The sequence below is a fragment of the Lethenteron reissneri genome, chromosome 33 (genome assembly GCF_015708825.2).
Source record: "Lethenteron reissneri isolate LAM-NWPU_2019-01 chromosome 33, ASM1570882v1, whole genome shotgun sequence".
Lineage (NCBI taxonomy): Eukaryota > Metazoa > Chordata > Hyperoartia > Petromyzontiformes > Petromyzontidae > Lethenteron > Lethenteron reissneri.
Window position 1 is genome coordinate 10,519,005 of NC_083811.1, and position 24,017 is coordinate 10,543,021.

At 42.7% G+C, this 24,017-nt stretch overlaps 1 protein-coding gene across 3 annotated transcripts in view; it reads left to right on the plus strand.

The window, feature by feature from the left end:
• Positions 1-22,710, plus strand: part of LOC133350336 (nucleobindin-2-like) — a 107,810-nt gene extending 85,100 nt beyond the window's left edge. For 2 of the 3 annotated variants that reach the window (XM_061564591.1, XM_061564588.1), the window contains exons 11-13: positions 11,844-12,014; positions 13,610-13,733; positions 21,139-22,710. In XM_061564591.1, coding sequence (XP_061420575.1) covers positions 11,844-12,014; positions 13,610-13,733; positions 21,139-21,335 — 492 coding nt within the window. In that variant the 3' untranslated portion in view covers positions 21,336-22,710. The remainder of the gene's footprint in view (positions 1-11,843; positions 12,015-13,609; positions 13,734-21,138) is intronic. The other variant, XM_061564589.1, reaches the window with a different exon arrangement.
• The last annotated feature ends 1,307 nt before the right edge of the window (positions 22,711-24,017 follow it).

Consider the following 24,017-nt stretch of genomic DNA (forward strand, 5'->3'; position numbering starts at 1 on the left):
CTTGGAAATGACTTCTCTTGTCCCACGTGTTGTTGCTATTAATCATGCCACCTAGGTGGAAGCATTGCGTTGTTGAGCTAAGGAAAGCAGGACTTTTTTGTGACGTTGACGTGGGCACATTTTTCCACGATTAAATTTCCAGTCCCAAGCATGCAATTTCATCACCCCCCCCCCTCCGTTCCCCCCAGCGCCCCTCCCTCCGTCCCCCCCATCCCCCCCTCCGCCCCCCCATCCCCTCCTCCGCCCCCCCATCCCCCCTTCTGCCCCCCCATCCCCCCCTCCGCCCCCCCATCCCCCCCTCTGCCCCCTCCTTCCTCCCACCTTCATTTCACAGGCATTGCCACTGGTAGCAATATTTTTAATGCATTGCATCTATATTAACAATTCTGAACCCTAATGCCAATTAGCCTACTAACCTGTTGTGTACGTGGGGAAATTAGTTTTAAAAATACACACTCGTTATCCTAAATAACTTGTTTAACCACGAGAGAGTATACAGTTTAAAACGGCTGGCCTCAGAGACCCATTCACACAGAGGTTGTTAACGATAGTCCCATTTGGGGTCCTTGGGCTGAAAAAAGATTTAGGGTCGCAGCTAGACCGCCTTTGCGCTGTTATTTCCGTAGATCTTTCCCTGGCAAGTATCTACAGGGTACCTAAAACCAGTAAATTAGAAGCAAGGTGGATTTAATATCTAACATACTAAGGATCTGATACGCCCCATATAGCTCCTTGTAAAATGTGACTGTCGTATTTAAATAGTAAAAAAAAAATGGTGTGGATACTCAATGTTCACATTAAAATTCCCAAACCTTCGTTTCACTGCCCTGTTTTAGAATGCATGTATAATGGCCAAAATAGAGTTAACGTTGAGAAATTATCATTTAATCATTAATATGAAGGAGGCATTTTTTCTGATGGCTGTCGCATTTACATCACCCCTTATATTCTTGACGCGGTTTAACATTGATGAAGGCAAGTAAGTTAGTCAAACAGGACTTTCTCATTGTGGGCATTGCCAAAGGCAACTTGCCTATTTAGCATTCTCCCCTTTTATTTAGTAATTCGGTGCCGCATGCTATTCAGAAAGGCCTTCTTCTGTCGCACGCAGACTTGTGCACCACTTGGCAAAAACACTGACACCATGGTGTTTTAAACCCCTAAAGGGCTCTTTTGTAAGTCCACTGTCATATGCACCATGTGAAAGGGTGATGAAAACTTAGAATCACTAGAACGTTGCGAAGGAACAAGACGATAGAGCTGGTCTTTTTTTTTTATAACAGTCCATGCCATGGTATGCAATCGCTGCCCGACTGCTGTTATCTATTAAATCCATTGACAGCTGAACTCCCCCACCAATGGAAAATATAGTATCTCCTATAGTTATGGGCCCATTGTACATAGTCATGTATTATAGCCCCCTTGTCATTGAATTTCCAGATGAAAGCCTCCCCACTCCTCGTTGATCATGGGGGTCGTTTGGTGGCACTGTGCCATGCTGGTCAGTGTGATTGGTGAAGGGGTAGTGGACCCGGAACATTGCAATGTATAAATTGTATAGAGTGCATATGCACTCTGCATTGAAGATGCTGTATTTTGTGTGAAAGCATTATTGAAGGGATGAGTACATTATTTCAGGATACGGTAGAGTGTAAATTGTTTTAAGTTCTTTGGGCAGCACTAGCGTTAAAAAAGTTTAGCGTCATCAGCGTCAGCAATTCTCCTTCGACTTTTGGACGATCGTCACCTCATGGCAGTACCAGAGTCTTCGATGCTGTGTGTCTACAGTTGCATCTTGCTTCTCTACATGCGAGCCAGATTCATATGGTACCTTCCCAGAAACACTCGTCATACTAAGCTACCACTTTTCTAGTCCTATATATGTTGTTTTACTTGACAAAAGAATATCACAGAAAAGCCAATGATGTATAACAGTTGACAAATTAGCTGCACGTGGACAACTGCTGAGGTTTGCAGCATCTCCCCTACACTGTCATCTACGAAGGATCGCATAGCGGGCAAGGCGTTCGCCCCTCTCTCCCAGCAATCCCACGTCAACGCCACTCACCAAGCCTGAAGCATTGCACAAATACAATAGGTCTCCAAGTCCAGTGAGTGCCTCTCCCAAGTCAACACAGCCAGTGATGAGTACCTGCTCCTGACTTTGTTGCACTGAAGGAGTGTGTTAGAAAGAGGGGGCTGTTTGGGGATAAGTGCAGTTATGCGCGCGGGGGTGGTACTGGCCACCCACTCATTGTTTGCCAGGCGTGAAAAGAAGTGTCCGCTGGTATGGCTTTACCCCTGTGGTCCTCAATACTCATTAATAAGGGCTCCTCCTTTATCTGTTACGCAACAGCTCACCACTTCGGCTGGTCGTGTTGCCCAAGTGTCGTCTCCAAACTGCCACACGGCTCCATCGCGTGTGTGACGGCTCGAACCGGAAAGAGAAAAAACAACACTGGCCCGCATCACCACTGGAGAGGGCTGCACGCTAAGTGTGGACATTTGAACATCCTATTGTCGAGTTCACAATATTTATAGGCTGATCCCACACTTGACTGCCACCAAACCTGAAAGGTCGCGTTTTAGCCATCAGGAAAATACGCACAGCAGTGACATGTTTTTAAGATGGCTGTGAAAGAGATAGTTTTTCTGATTAATGTTGTTTTTCATATGTTTGGAGTTTTTCCAATTGTGCTTCAATGTACATACGTTTTTTTACTTACACGAAGTAAACATTCAAAACATGTTCTCCCCCTTGATGTTATCGAGAAGAGCTGTGGTGTGAAAGAACCACAGGTCTTTGCATGGTGTGGCTTCCCAATGCCCATGTTTTTGACCTCGGTGCATTGCCTTCCCGTGTTTTCAAAAACCCTATCACGTTTTCCCCATCTGTAAACAAGGGCACGAGACCCAAAGGCTAACATCAACATTCCTGAGAAATGTACAAGCATTATGCCGACCAGAACATGGTATGTTGTGAATCCATTGAGAGTTTATATCACGAAATAACCCATTTTCCTAAAGAGCTTTAAACCTACGTTACATACTACAAGGACACCTGTATGAATACCAAACCATGATATGCAGTCTGCAGGCTTGATAGAGATGTTTCAAATGCCTTGAAGAGCAGAGGTGTATTCTAGGGTTGTCTTAATTACAAACAACTAGTGCTGAAAAAATAACACGTGTTCACACTGGCCACATTTAGAAACACGTTTAGATTATTTTGCTGCTTTAAATGTCCACAGGATAAGCCACTTTGTTGAGCTATCATTTGTGGCCAGGTCTCTTGAAATATAAGTGAATACCTCAGTGGCCTTTGTCTGCTAGGACGGGGATGGTTTAGTTTTATTTGTTTGGGTAATTTGTTTACTTTTCTTGTACTTTGCACTCCTATCATGTGTTTGTATTGTTTGTTGTTGTAAGGTTCTTACCCACCCCGACTGGATATTTATGAAAAAGGGCTTCATAGCTCATCGATTTTTCCAGTATAAATAAATATTCTGATTTTGAAATCTCATCACAAAGTCTATTTGTGGAACATGTATTTTCCCACATTGTAATTAAAACACTTAAATCTGAGATGAGAAGACCTGCATATATCAACGGTGTATACATAACTTGATACAAATGCATATACACATACATTCACACTGGACATCCAAGCAAACACACACATCGTCATAGATACAAAGATACAAATCATCAATATAGCCTTAATAGGCTGTTGGGGCAAGCGTTGTTAACGAGCACCTATGAAGGCGGGAACAACACACAAGGGGGTGGGTGGACAGCACCATGCTTAGCCACATTTGTCTCCTGAGTGGCAATGTTTATACACTACACTGGGTACTCATTAAAAGCTGAGTCGACCTAGGGGAGATCACAGGACCCGTTTAGATAATCGTCACTGATGTTGGCCGTGAGCGGAATTAAACTCGGGACGCCGAGTCCGTAGCGCGGTGCGATAACTGCTACACTACTTCTCTCCATATGTACATACCCTGATATACTTACGTGCACATGCACACACCCATAGATATACAACTATACAACAACAGCTGTCTTACGACGCACTCACGCCAAGCTAGGTGCGCTGTGAGGCCACGTGGAGTGTGGAAGGCTTGCCAACAGGTCACAGGACAGACGCAGGTGTTATGAGTTGACTGACTGAGATATACTTAAGTGCACATGCATAGATATACAAATATACAACAACAGCTGTCTTACGACGCACTCACACCAAGCTAGGTGCGCTGTGAGGCCACGTGGAGTGTGGAAGGCTTGCTAACAGGTCACAGGACAGACGCAGGTGTTATGAGTTGACTGACTGAGATATACTTACGTGCACATGCATAGATATACAAATATACAACAACAGCTGTCTTACGACGCACTCACACCAAGCTAGGTGCGCTGTGAGGCCACGTGGAGTGTGGAAGGCTTGCCAACAGGTCACAGGACAGACGCAGGTGTTATGAGTTGACTGACTGAGATATACTTACGTGCACATGCATAGATATACAAATATACAACAACAGCTGTCTTACGATGCACTTCCACCAAGCTAGGTGCGCTGTGAGGCCACGTGGAGTGTGGAAGGCTTGCCAACAGGTCACAGGACAGACGCAGGTGTTATGAGTTGACTGACTGAGATAAATGGCAGATGTTGGTGCCATTACTGGACTGGCTTTGAACAATTTTTACTAATTGATGTAATGATTGTAAGTTCTTAGAAGTTACTGGATCGCATGCAATTGATTGGACTTTCAGCATGAAGGTCGTAAACTGTAATAAGAATGAGAAGATGAAAATGTGAAACTATTCTTGGCAGAAGCTGGTTTCCTGGTGCCTCATTGTTGTCTGTGTTTGGACTTGCGATGGTGTTCCCTAGTGCACATGTGGACGTTATGCCTCACGTTAAACTTAGCCAAGCACGCAAAGACGCGTGCTAATTTTGGAAAGAAAATATAAACTGCAATGATGACATTACATCTTCATTGTTCAACTTACGATCTGGTCCAAAATGCAGTTGCCTGTTTTTGTCCCGAAAGCAATGGTATATATGCAGTCTAACTATTCGTTATTATGTTTTTCCATGGTAATGACAGCAGTTGTCACAGCAATGACAAACCATGGGCTTTGTAATGACCAAGTTGTCGACAAATCGCTGGACTCTTATCCATAAAATGGGTAGTTATTATCGCTAAGTAGCTGGTGACTCATTTTCACTCCCCTGCAGAAATATAATTGATTGTTGAATTGATGCATGATTTAACGAGTAAATAAATGTATTCAAAATTAGATGACTCATTTATCAAAGTGTCCAATTTATTATAAAGTACATCTACTGTCAATAAAGAGAAAGTAACAGGAACACATGGGTCAGGGAACATATACAAACGCACTTTTTAGGCATATTGACATTTAAGAAAAGTAAATGGGCATGTCATTGGAAGTCTGAGGACAGAGTGACAGCCAAAGGATGGAACACGCCTGGGAGGATGTTCACCACAGATAATTAAGCGATAAATTCAGCTCATGTGTCAGAACAATACAGTGCTCCCTCGTTATTCGCGAGGGATGCGAAAATGAATATTTTGACTGAATTACCTTTAATAAATAAGTATTTATTACGTGGAAATTATCTCATCACTTTATCCCTCATAATTGTATCTGTCATCACTTTTTTTTTCTCTCGATGCAGTTGTGTTGCGTTCCAGATGTGATTCTCGGATAGCCAAAATCACAGATAGCAAGTTCATGAATAGAGGGAATTCTGTATTAATTGTTGCTTCACAAGACCATTAGTTGCTTGGGAAAGCCTTGAGTCGCAATATCACGGGTAATTTGTGATTAATTACTCGTGTTGTGATTTAAAACCAATCCTTATCTATTTTTTCTTTAACCAATAGAGAGGTAGACATTTTACAGCACACGAGTGCATTGAAACAGCTCTGATTGGTGAGTTAATGCTTCAGAGATCAGGAGATTAAGCTGGCACAACTTGAAATTTTGGGTTCAAATCTATGCAGTTGTCGGTGTACTTGATTTTACAAAATTTTAGGTCTCAGAATTAAAAGTGTGACAAACGATCTTGTATGGGCTAATGCAACCTCGACCTTCCATTTGAAGGATACATAGGCCACTGGAAGTCCTGTGAAAATTGTATTTCTTAGACTATCCTCTGGCACGCAGAGCACACTGCTCTGTGAGCTTCCCGAATATATTATTCCTCTCATGACGTGAAGCCAATAACACAATTGGAAAACAACTTGGAGAAGAGACCAACATTTAAAAAAAACCAACTCCGATAAAGACAGCAACCATTTGCATCCCCGACTTCAATATAGTGCACTGAACAAGTATATATGAACTGAAAAAAAAAAATAATAAAATGAAAATAACTAAATTAAATCACGACGTTTCGGGGGCAACACACCTTCCGTCATCAGGTTACTCCTACTCACTACAGTAATTTTGCTGTGGCTGTTCCACCTGATGACGGAAGCTTGTGTTGCCTCCGAAACGTCGTGATTTAATTTAGTTATTTTCATTTTATTATTTCATTATTATTTATATTTTTCATCTACATGACTTTACCGAAAGAACCAAAGAGTATGGATCCTTGCAGTCACGAAAACTTCAAATCTAGAAGTAAAAATGAACCCCTCATTGAGAGCTTCGATTCATAAGCATTAGTGAATGGTAAACACATGCTTGCAAAGAGAAATGCATCATGGGTACTTAGCGCCACGCAATCGTGTTCTCAAGGGGCACTTATAAGGGGGACAGGCTTGCAAGAAGAGTGCACTTGTAAAATTTGCCAGCTCAATAGCCACCTTTGAAAGTGAGTATCGTTTCCATAGACAAATGCTTAGTTGTGCCAACATACATATTCATATATTGACTAGGAAATCTATTTGATTTTCTAAATTCTAATCTCACTGCAGAGGGATAACACCATTGCTCATATGCTATCTATGTTTGGAAACAGTGGCACAGTGGTTTGAGCACTGAACTAATCTGATAACAGAGTTTGAGAGTTTGATATCCAGCCACAGCCAAGACCGGTGGCAAGCGATATCTAAACTGATCCTATCCCCATCCCCACCCCCCAACTAGCACTGACCAGCGTTGTGACGTGTAATCAAACAGTGACCATTACCCACAAGTTGTGTGGGTGGGGAGGTATTCATTCAGCAGTGGATTTACAAAGGGCAGTCACTCATCATACACAAGATGTGGTTACCACCATCCAGAGAAACAAATGTTTCCTTGTTTCTGTTGTCCTTTACAGTACAGTGGAATGTTTTCCTTCCACACACATCCATGGGTGTCTGGCCTTTATTTCCATTTCTTATAATGCATTAATATTTCATACATAGACACAAGGCTGCTTATTTCTATGCACAAGAAACATCTGTCTTTCCATCCGGCCCATCCATTCAACTGTGGGGGAGACTTGCGGTGTATTCAGAAAAGCCACAAAACCAGTCAAGTACCATCATTTCCAAAAAACAATTTGAGCACAAAAAGCAATAAACACATCATGTTATGCTGCCTGCCAGGACAATGAGCATGCATCGTTTGTACAAATCGAGTCAAGTTTATTTATTTGACCAGGTGAGAACTGGACAGACCAGGCTTTGCACGAGTGCCGTGCGTGTGGGGGTAAGCCGACTTCACGCACCACCGCTCGCTGGTCGTTGTAATTGCTTATTTCCAAGCACTCGTGTGTTCCGTATTGTCATATCCCCTCACAAAATGCAGCTTCTCTTAATGGGCCGGCTTGACAGTTTATTTAGTACAGTTATTGCAAACAGAAGTGCATATCTTACGATGATCGCATATAAGTGGGGCTTCAGGTAAGCCTAACGTTAGGTAGTTGAGGCGCTTGTTTTAGTTAGTATCTCATCCCAGACATTTTAACCGCCCTTGTACGTCATTGCTCCTTGTGAAGACGCACGTGTTCGCACAGCTGGGTTTTTTTTTCACCAATGAATGGCAAACGGTACCTGCGGGTGAATTTAAAACATAGGTTTTTACTTAACTGGGTGAAATCCTGAGAGAAAATCTGGTTCCTAGCGCCACAATTTAATAACGGAAATTTAATTTATAAACTGTGCCATGTTTTAGTGCAGCAGGCCAGCCCAGCAAAGCCAAGGGCACAGCAGACATCGGGGGGCAAGAGCTCATGCCTTGGAATTTGCCGCTATAAGAACATGCATTCCAGTGGCGCGCGCTGCTGCTGCTGCTGTTGAGATCCCGGTGGCTCCCCAGAGAAGCCGTGCTTGTGTTGGATTTAACAGCAAGAAACTTGGCCTCGATAGTAAAGCTTGGTTTTTTTTAGCTGCCTATCTTGGCTGTCAATGTAAACGCTTCATTTGCGGCTGACAAAAAAATGTTGGCATTTGACTGTCAAAATTCAACGCGCGCGCGTGCCGTGTGTTGCCACCTGATTTCTGGAATATATTAGAGTTATATAATTGCTGCGACATTATTAATCGTTTTGAGGTTTGGTTTTGAAATAGGCACGTTTGCAAAAATATGTTCCCTGATGCTGTGGGGGCACAACGCTGCTCGTATAAATCTGATGATTTGTTCAGATAATTTTTATTCTAGTATTTGGCCCGGGACAAATGGTGACGTTAAATAAAGCCGTGTTGTTTCATTAGTATATCAAAAAGATTCAGATTGAAAAACGAATAATGATGTATCCATATATAGTTCTACACTGCATCATTCATGCACTGGCATCCACACTTTATTGTGCAATCGCTAAAGCCTAATATTTAACGCAGGGCTATCTAAATACATATTTCATAGAGGAATGGGAACCACTCCATCTCAACCTTCTCATAATGGCCAGTCACTCCTCCTCTGCTGCTTCTAAAGTCTAAAATGGTTTGCCATTTCCTCTCCGTCATAATGTGATGCTTGCCCGCTGATGAAACATGCTGTTTACAACTGAACTTAAACCTTGATTCACTATCCCTGTCTGCCCCTCATGCATCTGTGGTTGCCCTATCATCAGCCTGTATGACATCAAAAGGAGATAGCTTTGTATTTTGATCCTGTATAACGCCAAATTGTGTTGAAAAGATACGTTCTCAGGTGAGGTGATCTCATCTGTAATGTAGACGTAGAGGTTTTCATAATATCTATATTAAATACCCCCAAAGACATTCCATCAACACATTGTTAAACATATTATGAAGCCACCTTCATGTATTCATACAATATAATTAATATTTTTACGCGTTTGGTTAGTAAATTCCAAAAAACTAAGGCTGTTCAATCTAATAATCTTATTTCATAAAACCCATGTTGAAGGGTTTCAATTTCTACTGCTCTCAAATGTACCATACAGTAAGACCTTGGATTGCGAGCATAATTCGTTCCAGAAACGTGTTTGTAATCCAAAGCACTCGTACATCAGTTGTGATCACGTGACGCTCGGCAGACAAAGCGTATGCACGTACTACTCGTATTGCAAGACCTCGCTCGTTTATCAAATTATTATTTATTTTAAAAAATTGCTCGTCTTGCAAAACACTCGCAATCCAAGGTTTTACTGCATAACCATTATACTGTTTGGCTGGTTCAGACAGTATTAGTGATCTGGTCTTAAGAGGCCAAAGCATGACACACCACACAGTTATATATTTCTTATTTGAACATCTGACAAGACAGTTTACTGACAGATTAAAGGACCTTTACAAGAACAATCACGACAATGTATACACACGGTGGCACCCACTCATGTGTGTGTTATTCAATGGCCAAAAATGTCTCTTGTTTCCATATTATGTCTGAAATTGCATACCAACAGGGATGCCTCCTCCACTGCTATGGCGCTGCTTGTCACTCGCAAACTTGCTTTGTACTTGTAATTCCATATTAAAAAAATTGCCCCAGCAGTTAATTAAGTGATCATTTACTGTTGTTCTCACGCTTATTCCATGGAGATGGGTCTCCACCAGAAATCCCATTGCTTATGATACCAGAGTATGTCACAAAGAGTTCAGTTTTAAATGGAATGCTCACTAGATCGATCGTCTTAAAGTGTCAAGACGCTCTCGCTTGGGATGAGTGTCAGAAAGAAGCAGTGGGAAATCTCTCCCCGATGTTATTGTTCCCCATCTTCCCCGGTGCTGTGCACAAACGCTTGGCTCGGTGTGTATAATCTTTGTGGAATTATCTTTGTATTGAAGCCACGTGTACTTTAAACTCTGCCGGCTCTGCAAAGGATGGTGCTTGTTTACCTTTCGAAATGTTTAAAAGTGTCGGTGATCTGCTGTACATTTGATTAAAAAAGATACATGCAGTCAATTGGGACCATTTCGGATTCATGCAACACTGCTGAATTTAGTGTGCGGAATGTTCAATAAGGGGAACATTTTCTGTTTGGACGGTGTGTGGTAATACAACACGTGCACACATGCTTGCACATGCATAATTGTACTTGTGTGTTGAAAATTCTATATTTACATTAGAATAAATATAATTAATTTAAATTACATCATGATCTTGGGTGTTGAGATTTTCAAAGTCAAGCTGTAGCTACGCAGTGGACTGGCACCCTTCTCATGTATTGTTTATATAAAGCAGCTTTAAAATATCATGGTATGTATTCTCACCCTCAAGGGAAGAAAAAAACAGTCTTGTGTGACCACAATTGTGCAGTTTGATAAAGCAATGGCTTTTCGAAATGGAAAGTGGAAAAAAAGCTTGCTTAATAACGTCAAAACCCCTTATTAACAGTGGTTCAGTTTTTAAATGGCTGGGGGTCATTACATCGAAGGAGTTAAGGAGTCTGGGTGGTTGAAACGTGGATGGGAGAAGATGAAAGGAATTGCCTTTCCTGTGTCTGGTTTCCTGCATTGAATGTCTGTCCAAATAGACACGACGCCACCACTATATCCGCACTCTGTGATGTGACACACCAGCTGTGCCTGTTGCCAAAAGTTTAATAGGAAATGTGTCTGTCAATTTTTGTTGTCACAGCCAAACATACATTTTACTTAAAAATATCACGCCAATTGAACCCAATAGGCTGCCAGAGAAAGTTGCTATTAGTAAGCTCCTATTGAGGCCGGAACAGGATATGAAATGGTATTTAGCAACATGATCGGTTAACTTTGTCTCCCCACTGCTAATTTTAGCAATGCATACCCAGGTATGCATTTATGGTGAGCCGACATAAAAGAGGTCTAGGAAAGATTGAATACCATTTTTCAAGTGTCTACACAGTTAATACATAAAATAAATGGATGTAATGAATGACAGACATAAAATTTCTGCTTTACACCTGCATGTGCTTGTGAAGGCTTTAGTTCTGAAATCGTACATTTTGACCATTTAGAAAAGTGGGCTTGGGCAGGACACATCACTGGATGTGATGATGGCCGACGGGAAAGACTGGTGACGGATTGGAGCTCAAATGAGAGAACAGTTTAAGTTCAAGTTTCAAGTTCATTTATTAGGTATAGCCCTGTGAGCCATTCGGCTCTTGAATCGGGTGCAACCGCAACAAACAAAAAAACAAAACAGGCCCGAGAGGACAGTCACCGAATAAAGGGAGCAATGAGATCAGTTCAAGTGCAGAAGGGAGAGATAGATTTTTGTTTTGCGTCATTGTGAGGAATGATGATAGCACGGGAGAGCTTTATCACAATAATCATCATTAGTCACCAATCCACAGCTGTAGTGGGGCCGCACCAAGAGAAGGCCCCTACAGGCTGGCATTATTTGAACGTGTCGGGCCCCTTCTTGTTAGGAGGTGAACGCAACTAACTAACCTCGTTGCGCTTGCCCTTCTTCCGCGTGCCAAGCAGACTGTGGACGAGATGGAGGTATACACGGAGGAGGAGCTGCAGCACTTTGAGCACAAGCTTATGGAGGAGGAGAGCCAGCTGCAGCAGAAAGCCAGCGAGCTGCAGCAGCAGCACGAGGAGCTGCGCAAGCAGCAGAACGAGCTGGAGGGCAAGCGCAAGGAATACCAGCAGGTACTGCAACTAGATGGGCCTAAATTTCGATTTAAAGCTTTCGTGACTGCAGGGATTCATCTTCTTGGTTTTTTTCGGTAAAGTCACGTAGAAGGGAAGTAATAAAATAATAAAAATAAAACATAATAAAACAAAATAATTCTCACGACGTTTCAGCTACAACGCAAGCAGCCGTCTTCAGGTGAAGAATGAGACACTGCCAAGCTACGAGCTTATATATCCAACCCAGATAGATGGGCCTACCTCAGACCGGAGCGACGAAACTCAACGATCAATTTTATTTTAACAATTCTATAGCTACTGGTGATGCAGTTATTCTGACTTCTTGGATTTTAGTCTGGTTTTCTGGATTTTCTTCAACATACTGGATGCAGTTTCAAGTGAAATGCCGTATCCAATTTATAAATCCTTGATTTGTAGACATTTTTTCTTAAACTTTACCTGGTGAGCTGAAACAATAACAATTGCCGCATTCAAATGCTTGTACACCTGACAACTTAATTCGTTTGGCTGTGTCAGGTGGCGAAGGGGCTTTGGACTCAAATTGGCCAAGTCATTATGTGGACTAACCCAAAAATAAATTGCAAATCATAATAATTGCTGCAAAATCGTGTGTTGAGTTAACTTTCTGATGTTTTTTCGAGTTATTACCGCGTGTGTTGTTTGACACGGTATTTCGCACCATGTGCTGAGAGCTTCTTCCGGAACAACAAATCACATCAGAGCTATGCAACATGACTGTGAAATCGTGTTGTTGAATTTCACTTGTATTTTAATATTTATATATGTATATAATTTCAACAATCTGTAACAATAGTGCAGCACTTATATTTTTAAGTTGCATGGACTATCCTTTCAATGAGTTATTAGTTTAAATTAGTGGCTCTCCCAAGTTATTAATATATTTTATGCATGGAGGGGCTGGGTGGGGAAGGGGATGGTGGGGATGGGCTGGGTGGGGAGGGGCTGGGTGGGGAGGATGGGGCTGGGTGGGGAGGGGCTGGTCACCCCGTGGTGCCCTTATAAAACTCAACATTTAACCTACTCACGCCGGCTTGTGCCCGCCCTCACAGTCGGCCATATTGCGGAATACACCACGCCGCCGTTGACCCTGGCCATTGACCGAGCAACCCAACGTTCCTACCAGCTCCCTCCGCAGGAATGTGTTCTTGATTGCGGGGTCTATTCAGCCCATTAACCTTTCAGGGGGAATAACATGAGAATCAGCTAAGTGAGAAGACAACAGTCACCATATTGTGGATAAACTGGACCCTGTTATTGGAATATAGTTTATTTGGCTATAGTTCTGTGCTGCCAAACAGATTTGAGTGCTACCCCAATGGTCGAAATACACTTTGACCCTGGCTTTATTTAGGTAGGTTCAGCAGATGCTAGCCGTGGAATGAGTTGAAAAAGTTTCAGTATGTTAACGTAATCAAGTAGTTGTGACATCTGACCTCAAAGAGTGTTGGCTGAGTTTAAGTCGTTATCTCTGTGAATCAATTGCGAGTACCATGAAGCTTTGAAATGTCAGCAATGATTTTCGCAAAATGATCTGTTGACCCCCACTTGATCACATGCTTCCCTATACGGAGGCGGTGAAACAGATGGAGAATAAGAAGCAGCAACAGCAGCAGCAAGGGCGGTTGCCACCTCCAGGACAACCCAACAGCTTGGGGGATGTGCTACACCCCGGAGAAGAGAACCCCGACGCTCAAGGTAAACATACTTTAGCCCTTTTCATCCTCATTTTTGTCCCCAACCACGGGCTGTGTACATCTCAGCTATGTGTGTATGTAAAACCTACTTTTGCACCGTACGTAGCTTAGCTAACCATGCTAATTGGAGGTGCAGGGGAAGGACAACAAACTGAACAGAAAAAGCAGTTCTAAAGAAATTAGTTTTCAATCTAGATTTAAAAATGCGTAGTTCCAGTGGTTTCTTAGTGTCGGAAGGAAGCGCTTTTTAGATGGCTGCAGAAGCGCATCTGAAAGCGCACAATGCAGTGGCCATCTTTGTTCAATAGCTAACCACAAGCCACTGCGAGGATGACCGGTGTTCACGTGATGGTTTATGCTCCTTGATGAGATCCACAAGTTATCGTGGTTCATTTGTGGCATACACACTTTGTGTTTAACGAGTGCGACCTCGTAATGTGTTCGTTCGGCAACCGGAAGCCAATTCAGCTCGGCGAGCACTGGACAGACATGGTCGGATCTTGCAGTACCCGTCGCGACACGTGCTAAACATCACAGTGAATTTATTTGACAGGGCTCAGAAGTATCAGACTCAGAATGTTTATTTAGACTGGAGGAATCCGATGAGCTGTTAAGTTCTCTTTCACAGATGTCCAGTAGTAACTACAAGGCTCCACAAAAATCAAGCTGAGGTCACCTCTTTTGCTTCAGAATTGAGTTTATCAGAAACGTGCCTTAAAAGGCTGGCCCTGACAGTCTTTACACAAGCGTACGTGTGTGTTCATTATGTCGAGGGCAGAAGTATCTGTACATATTTATCTGAAAGGCACATGCTAAGAACATTAAAGGATAGTCCTCTTGTAAACATTTTAAATCAAGTAGAGAAACCTCTTAAGATAAAAGTCGCCACGCTCACAGTTAATGATACAAATGAAGTTTGGATTAGAATAGCAGACAGTCTATTCATATTCATGAATGATGCGTGGGCATAGCTGAGGATTTATCTGGGCAAATGACAAGCATTTTCAAAGGCCTGCGTTGATGGCAGGTTCCACAAACGTGCTCCGGGTTATACTTACCAGCCTACACTGCATCTTTATAAGTGGCTCTTGTGAAGCCCTCTGTGTGCTGCTAGCAATCTCTCGTATATTTGTCTTTGTCTCTTTGTTTATTATTAAAAATCCCATTCAAATTGCACTCTTTAAAAATAAGACCATCTTGACATTTGTTTTTCATTCCATATCGTGATTGAGAATGTAGGGTGGCAGCACTACATTATTCTTAGTGTTTTCTTTATCAGCATTGACAACCAAGACGTTGTTTTTATTTTGACCTTGTGTTTCAAATTTAACAAATGATATCCGGATTGTTACCCATGAAGCCTTATTCTGGGGCCAAGCAGACGAACCACTCAGGCATGTAGTCACCAAATTCAGTTTGCTAACGTAAACCAAAAAATACCTTCATGCAGGTGAGAGGTGCGCTTTTGTCGTTGTAAGTTGGGTTGCCCTCTTCAATGCAGTTGCTGTGTGGGATTTCATCAGACATGTGATCTGCCATGGGACCAGGAGAAAGCCTTTAAATGAACTGAGACAGGTTCATTTCATTTCAAGAACGGCACGATTCTCTGTACCTCCTGGGAGTGTGCTCTGATTGTGTTCTTGTGCGCACATCCGATAGCTTATAGACATGCGTGGATATTAAATGCCAACATAAAAGCATGCAATTGCAATGTCCTGATGTCTCGGCCTCGCTGTGTGCTGCACTGCACCACTATCCGAGTAGTTAACCTCGCATTCAATAACCCTTCGGAGCCAGGGTGAACATCCGACTCCAACGTATTTAATGAATAGAACAAGGTAAAACTGATGGAAAAACACAGCACAAAATACAGAATCTGTTAATACTTGTAACATCAATACAATGAATGAGCATTGCAGCATCATAACATTGTCTTAGATAACATGAAACTCAACAATAGGCCCTGGATGGACCAGACACCTACATTAGCACTGAATAGCTATACAACAAGAGAATAAGCTACTGTGTTAAATAAGATCACTTTGTGTAATCACCATACTGCAGCCTAAATGTACAGTGCTGCATATAACACTGAACTGTGGATGAGATACTTCTTCATCCTTGCTCTCAAGAACGCATTAAAGTTACATGGGCACAAGTCTGGCTCGACTTATTCAACTACAAATAACATTCACAATAACGCAAGTGGCAGGCTTCGTTCTTAACTAGGCCTCATATTCATCATAACAATTTAACAGCATTATAAAGGCATTTACAGCATTATAACGGCAATCCTAACATTATAACAGCATTCCCAGTATTGCAAGAACATAAACGAACTGACAGACAATGCTTCTTCAAGTCCCACAATGAACAGATGCACCTGTCTTCACTGATACGCTAATTGTGCCTCCATTTTGTACTCTTTGTAATGGCTGACACTCCTGCCTGGCCTCGTGACTTAGGGATCCTTAACTCGGAACTTTTTAAGTTTACTTGCACTGACCAGCATGGTGAAAGAATGTCTGACATAGTGTGCAAAGGTCTTCACCAAGCAGTGCACTGACAAATAGCTTTGAGTTTAACACGTAGGCTTTCGCGACCAATATCATCCATAATAGTTTTTTTTGGGTTAGATTGCGTAAATATATAAATGTGTTGTTCAACCTCCCACAACCCAACACAGCCAATTAGTAAGGTTTGTAATGTAAACATAACGTGCCAATTCGTTACTAGTACAGCACACCGGTGTGTTGGAGAGCAAAGCCACAACATTTACAATGTGAGTACGACATTTTCAACTTTCAGTTAATATGAAATATTGTAAATTGTTGTAATTCGGGGTTTTGGGCGATGAAATTGAATGCAATGGCCTACCAAAAAGTCACGTATCTTTTTAACGTCAATGCAGTATTATACTGGACAAGTGCGTTAATTGACTTGACAACTCATTAAAACTAGCGCAGCGTTGAGAATGCTTAATTACGAGGACATTTGGCCACCAAGCTAGGTTTTAAATGCTGCATGTCCTACATGGCTTCCTGATTACTTACACTCTTACTGTTCTTTGTGTGACCTTGCAAAGCAGCTTTGACATCGTGACACCGGCGATGTGGCTCATCGATAGAGCGTGTGGCTTCGCGAGAGGAAAGTTGGCAGTTCAATTCCTGGTTGCTGCTTTTGACTTATCCCAGGGGTCGAAATCCTGCGAATCCAGAGTCCACAGGCGGCTCTTTAAGGACTGCTTCGTGACGTTGTTTTTCAAGGGGCACCGTCTCGTATTCACATGCATTGCGGCTCTTGAAATATAATATTTTTATTACCGAATTCGAAAAAATGGCTCTCCTTGTTATTTTGGTTGCCGACCCCTGACTTAGCCCATCATCCCTCCTGAGTCAATTAAATAAGTACATGCATCACTTTGCCGCAAAGTCAACAGCGGTTGTCCTAAAGATACTCCTCACCCCTGCCATTGGAATCTTGAGTTTCTGCCACTGGTTCTCGACCGTAAGAAGGATATGGACACAGCCTCCAATGCTTACTTGAGCAGAAGATAACTCTGATTGCGAGTGCTATTGGTAGAAATGTTAGGCTGTATTCTCCTTCATGAGAGTGCAATACGTTTTAAAGGAATTAAACAGTTTTTTGGCAGATCTTTAATTCACAAGGCTACACCAATAATTTTCACTGCCACAAACGAGATTAAAATTTGAGGCGAGATTTCCTTACCCAACCATTGGTTCTCGTGCGAGTGTTGCTGTTGGCCCAGCTGTGATCCAGCGAGTGGGTGTGTACTGCCAGAACTGATGATAGCTATAAAATAGCTTCCTCAGGTCTTTATCTGATGCTGGCAATTACTGTTCTTGGCCAGTTTGATTTATCTTTATGGGAACGAAGTTGTTGTTGTTGTGTCAATAAATAAAATAACTCTGGCACAGGTAGGAAATGCAACAATTCTTCAAGATACAATAAGTATTTACCGCTTTCATTGAATGATTGTAGACAGGGTAGCTCAAGTTTGATGTCCTATAGAGTACACAGAGGTACTATAATGCACAAGGTGATTGGGTGGTGAGAGCAAGCATCATTTAATCAGAAGGTTGTGAGTTCAACTCCTGGTAAGGGGTTTAAACAAAACTATTGACTCTGGAGTCAATAAAATAAGTCATATTTAGCGAAAAATCAGCAGTGGATTTCATATGGATTCCATGACCACTTCCACAGGAATGTGGAATGTCCACCATCGTCTCAGCGTTGTAAGCAGGAGACAAAGGACTCCACTATGCCCAAGTGGAAACCACTCACTTAAAAATAATACTTTGAAGCAATGTATTTCTCTTATCTATTTACTTTTAGCTTGACGTAATCGTCCTTTATAGAGTTTAAGTGTGATTAAACCTTTTACTGACAAAATGAGTTCCGGACATTAATATTGTATTTGTTACTAAACCCCCCCCCCCACTCTACCCCACCCCCCCCCCCCTCCTAAAAAAATGGGGAAGGTTGTTTTGGGATTCCATTTTTTCGACATGAGCTTGGACATGATTTGTGGTGGTGACAGAGTTCTATTTTTAAATAATTTCTGCTATGGTTTAAGAGCCACAATTTCAAAACACAGTGGCTTAACACTGAATTATTAGTAGCCAGAGCTTGATGTGTGAGACCGCAGTGTCCTGTGTAAGCTCTGTTTATTGCAGCGCAGAGATGAGTGCATTTAAACACGGACTCTTCAATCGCTGCACACACAATTTACTCCTTACATGCATTTGGTCGAAGATTTAGTTTTAATTCGGTTTGAACGGTGACACAGTTAAATCACGACGTTTCGGAGGCAACAAAAGCTTCCGTATTCAGGTGGTACCGTCACAGCAAAATTACTTGATACAGTAATTACTTGATATAGTAATTTTGCTCTGACGGTGCCACTTGAAGACGGAAGCTTGTGTTGCCTCCGAAACATCGTGATTTAATTTATTTTAATTGTATTTTTTACCTACGTGACTTTACCGAAAAAACCAAAGAGTATGGACCCTTGCAGTCACGAAAGCTTCAAATCTAGAATTAGGTGACGCAGTTGTTTGGAACATGGTTATGGACTCGTCAGCCTGAATTTTATTTCTGGCCAAAGCTGACATCTATGCCGAATCATATCTTAATTGGCACCATACTGTCCTACTTTCATCGACACTGACCCACGTGCTAAAGTGCGGTAAAAATGTCTTCAAAACCCCAGTTACCGACATGGTGTGGGAAAGCCTTTATTCAGCAGTTGTTTGGCAAAGGAATGATTTTTTAATGCTTTTGATAGTAATCAAATATATAGTAATATAACCTGGTGGCTCATTTTTTATTATCAACTTTTATTTGTATTTTCTTTCAGTAAATACCAAAACTGCTAAATGTCTGACTCCTTGCCCTATATAAAAGCACTGAAAGTGTGATGGTCAAACGAAAACCCCCCAAAAAAAATACAATTTTGCATCATATCATGGTGACTTTGCATGGCAACTAACACCCCTCTAACAGTTAAAACAGCAGGCCCCTTCCATATTTAAGTGTCCACGGGAGATATATATCCTTTCACAAAAGCCGCGCCGCAAATATGCTGGTATTTGAACGTGTGTAGGTGCTTGTGTAACGTGATATTACTTGAGACTGTGCGTGCGTCTGCAAGCCCTCTCGTAGGAGGCTCCCGTCTTGCAGCGCGCGGCACGAGAGAGCATCGTTCGCTCCAGCTGGGCATGAGGGGGCCCTGAGCTCTTTCGCTGCTGCCGTGCCCGATAAACATCCCCCGTGGCTCTTATCTGATGCGGTTCTGATTGCGTCTCTTCGGTTTTGGATTGCCGTCCATGCAGTAGTCACGCCACTTAGAGGCATTCCACGTCTAATTTTAGAGATCCGGGAAAAATTGGTTTTGTCATGCTGTCTGGTCATTAAATTATTCTTTGAGCATTTTTTTTACCCATCCATCTGCCTCTTGAGAGAGTCCTACACAACATGTGCTAAAAAGCTGAATGTCACTTTCAGTGAATGTGTGCATAAGCTTTTTAATGGTATGGAGAGTAGATTTTAACACTTCATGATTTGTGCATAAAATTGAACCGTGTTTTAGTACTTTCTCAAAATTGAATGCTTTCAAGCAGAAAATCCTTACCTGTACTTAAGAAACCAGATCGACATAGCCAACTCAAAATCAATGATAATTACAGACCTTCATTGTACCTTTGAAATTGTGTGCAAATACTCGCAGACACTCTTATTGATGCATGTACAGCCAGCATGGGTTCAATCCAGCTGCTACAAATGACACACTGATGCCCACACCAAAATGTTGCTTTTCCTATCTTGCCATAAAATTCTAACATTCTCCACATATACCTACATATAGAAGCCTATTTGCTAGTTGCCTTTAAAGTCCTACTCTTTAACCCCATACAATGATATAACTAATAAACCAAACACCAGTGTCTTAACACTGAAGTGTGGCATTGAGACCAAACACTACAACTGCCGCACAGACATCAATGTACATGAGACCCCATGACATTAAAATGGTACATAGACAAACGTTGAAAAAATAACGCATGTGTCCGTTTGTGTATATTTATAAGCACATAAATTTTGCGTGCGTGTGTGGCTTGTGAATGTGTGTGGGTAGCAGTAATGTCGCGGTTAGCGTACTACGATTCGAACTCTGCGACCTGACTAATTTCCGCTCACAGCCAACACCAGTGACAATTATCTGACCTGGTCCTGGGCCTCTCCTGGTGCAATGTGTAAACATCACCAAGAGGCTGACAAAGGCATCCGGGCGTGATGTTGGCCACCCACCCCCTCGTGTGCCCTCCTGGCCTTCATGGGTGCCAACTAACAGCACTTGCCCCAACACTCTGTTTACCCTTTTCCGTTCCGAGGCCACTGCATTTGCAGGGTGGGTCCTGTTCGCCGCTGAAGCTCGGAACGTGCAAGTGGTTCAGTGGAATTTTATTTAGAGAGGCATAACGCCGTTGTTGTTAAAGACATTATACTCACCACAGAGAACTCTAGCGACACGACCGCACCCTGCGATAGCTGGTGCCAAACTGTCCCACACGGACTCCCATATGGCCTTGTGGGAGCCTCGGTACTGATAAAGTTACTTTATTTTAGTTTTCATTCCGGTTCCATTTCGACGACATACACGTGCATCGTTGCAACGGAATTGGAATAAAAACTGATGACATGTACGTACGTACTAGACCTCTGCTATGTTGACTCAGCCTTTAAATTAGTACCTGATGCAATGTGTAAACGTCATCACGCTGACGTACGCGCACGTATGTCATCGGAATAGGAAATGGTTAAGGTTAAAGCTGGGGGGGGAAGGGATCCTTTGAATTTGCGAATGTATGTTTTCTTTCTTCCAGCTCCCGGTCATCCGGAAGCGCCACCTGCACCCATCCACCACCAAGAGCAGCCTCCTCAGCACGTGGAGCCTCCAGCGCTGCACGTGGAGCCTCCAGTGCAGCACGTGGAGCCTCCAGCGCAGCACGTGCAGCAGGCAGAAGGCCAGGGACAGGGCGAAGGCGATGGCCAGGAGCAGGGGCAGCCCCAGATTGAGTAGCCAGTCGCAGGGGCACCATCCACCGCAGGCTGATGGCCAGGGCAGGGCAGCTGAAGTGGGCGAGGGAGAACCAGCGCGAAGGAGACGGGCCGCATGGAGCCAGGGCACAGCAGGGAGTGCGTGGCTCCTATATTCCATCAATCAAATTTTACAGTAAGACTCATCAAAATTGAATATTGATTCCTGCTTTCCCTCTATTTTATTTTAATTTAGGGTTATTATTTTAAATTTACCTTCTTTTGCACTTTTTTGGTGTTTGTCTAGACTGTCCTGCTTAATAATAGACCATATGGCAGTATCCAGTGGTCGAAATGGAAATGTAGAATTCCCAGTATGATAAATATTTATCCTACAGCAGCCCCATGTTCGTTTTCCTTCTGCGGAAAGATTGCAGTATCGGAATAGGAACCGTGTACGGTGTTCTGAGAAGTGGCGGCATGGCGTGTCACCGTTTTATCGTGGCCCATTTCGACTACTGGCGGCGGTATCTAACAAATGTTGCGTCCAGTTGCGGCAAGCGCAGTATTATTTTTCAAATATTTTAATTGAAAGTAATGTGATGTATAAGGGCGCCTTATGGTTTGTTATTGAGTTGAACACACGTGTAGATTACACCAAATGTTTCTGCTTTTACAGATTCTATATTTACTACTGTGTTTTACGTTGGACAGGGTTCATATCAACATTTGTTAAAAATGCTTTCATTTTGCTGTAACGATGACTTGCTTTATCTGGTACTGTGTGATATACGCTGTGGTTTATTGACGCTGCACTTAATTTTAAGTGGCCATTACTTTTGTCTCGGCAATTTTTTGTGGTATAGGAGATTAATAACAATGACAGATTCACAACTTAATGCCACAATTTCTCTGTGTGTGATGAGAGGCGCCACTTAAAATGAAGAACACAAATATGTCATTGTCATGTGCTGTATTCTGTTAGGAGAAACGTAGTCTTCACCACATTGAAGCAATGTGTCACATTTGCTTTCAGGTTCTTGTAATTAAAATGTTCTTATAAAGTCAAAGTGTGAATTGAAGTAAACGCATTTTGCTCAACCACTGAAATGGTACATTCAACAACCAACGACCTGGCCTCACGATTAGTATTAGATTTCAATAATCGTGGGACACAAGTTGCTTGGCCAGTTTACCGGTTTTTGTACCACGTTTGATTTGTACCCCTGTGAATCGTACCGTACCACGACTATTGCAGTGTCTTTTGCGTAACTCAACGTTTGTGCCTGTTCGTGCATTTTTTTTTATTTTAAACAAAGAGATTCTGGTCGAGTTCTGTCTAACGTTTATCAGCCCAGAAACGGAGGATTGCCAAAATGCAACGTGAATGGTTTAATAAATAAATGCAATTATCAAAACACTTGCATGGCGGCCTTTGACTGGATGTGCGGTGAGATGACCCAATGTTGTGTATTGCTAATAAAAGAGTCCTGAATTTGCATGCTAAATACGATGCTGCAGCATTTGAATTTTAGCAAGCACGAATTTAAAACGTTCAGCTGTTTTAGCTCAAGTTCTGGGTAATGGTCCTTCACAGTCGGGAGACAGATGGAGAGCGGAAGATCGTGCTGTCACTGCAGGGGAGTTGTAGAGTTCAAGTTGAATTTATGAAGCAAGTAAAATGTGACCGCATTTTAGGATGCCGCATTTGTTGAGACACGCATGTCGACATAATTGCGAAAAATTTGAATTTTGTAAAAAAAAAATCCCGAAGGGAGAGGGACATGCATAAGGCTAGACTGCTACAGGAAGGTCGGCAACCTCGATTTTCCAAATTCTCACAAAGAGGAGTTATATAAATGTATACAAGATTCCTATCTACAGTACAACCTACCTACCTATTCACACCTCCGATGAGCATGGTTGGCTATGTACAGGGCGAAAGAAGTTTAACATCCCTACATACATTCTAAAGCAACGTGTTTTCATTTGCCCATTCTTGGGTCCACTCGTGAACCTGGCGTGACATTTCATCGGTCGGTCTCTTAGCTCTGGCTCTACGTTTAGCCGTCGCGTCACCCCTGCTGTGAAACAGTCGCTTGCCTTCCCAGCGCGATTTTCATGTTGCACAGCTGTGCTGCTCCAATTCGACGAGTTCAGGGGTCCCCAGCCCCCGGGCCGCGGACCGCTATTCCGGTCCCGTGGCCTGTTAGGAACCGGGCCGCACAGCAGCACGAGGTGAGAGCGGTGAGTCCGCGCGTGGAACCCGCCCCCATTGTTTTATTATTCACCACTTACGTCCGCGCCTCTTTCCCGCACTCTGCACTTGTCACAGTTTTGGTGAGCCCACAAGCTCTAACCCCCAGTAGCCAACATGAGTAGAAAACAAACGTAGCTGGAGAGCTTCTTTGAAAAAGGGGGAAAGGCCCAATGATGACTCCCCCCCCCTCCCCGGTCCGTGAAAAAATTGTCTTAAACGAAACCGGTCCCTGGTGCTAAAAAGGTTGGGCACCGCTGGTAGTTGATACGAAGCGCAGGTGCGGTGCAGGGTTAGAACGTTTAAAAAGCACACTGCGCTCTTTGCGGTGCATAAGATTGTTGGAAAGTAAAGTGGACAATCGAGAGGTTTTGAGAATAGTATGACAGTTTAACTTGTACATACGTACCCTATATAACGCGTTGCTGTGGTTTCACATTAAGCCTTAAAATTCAGTCGTAGGTTTTT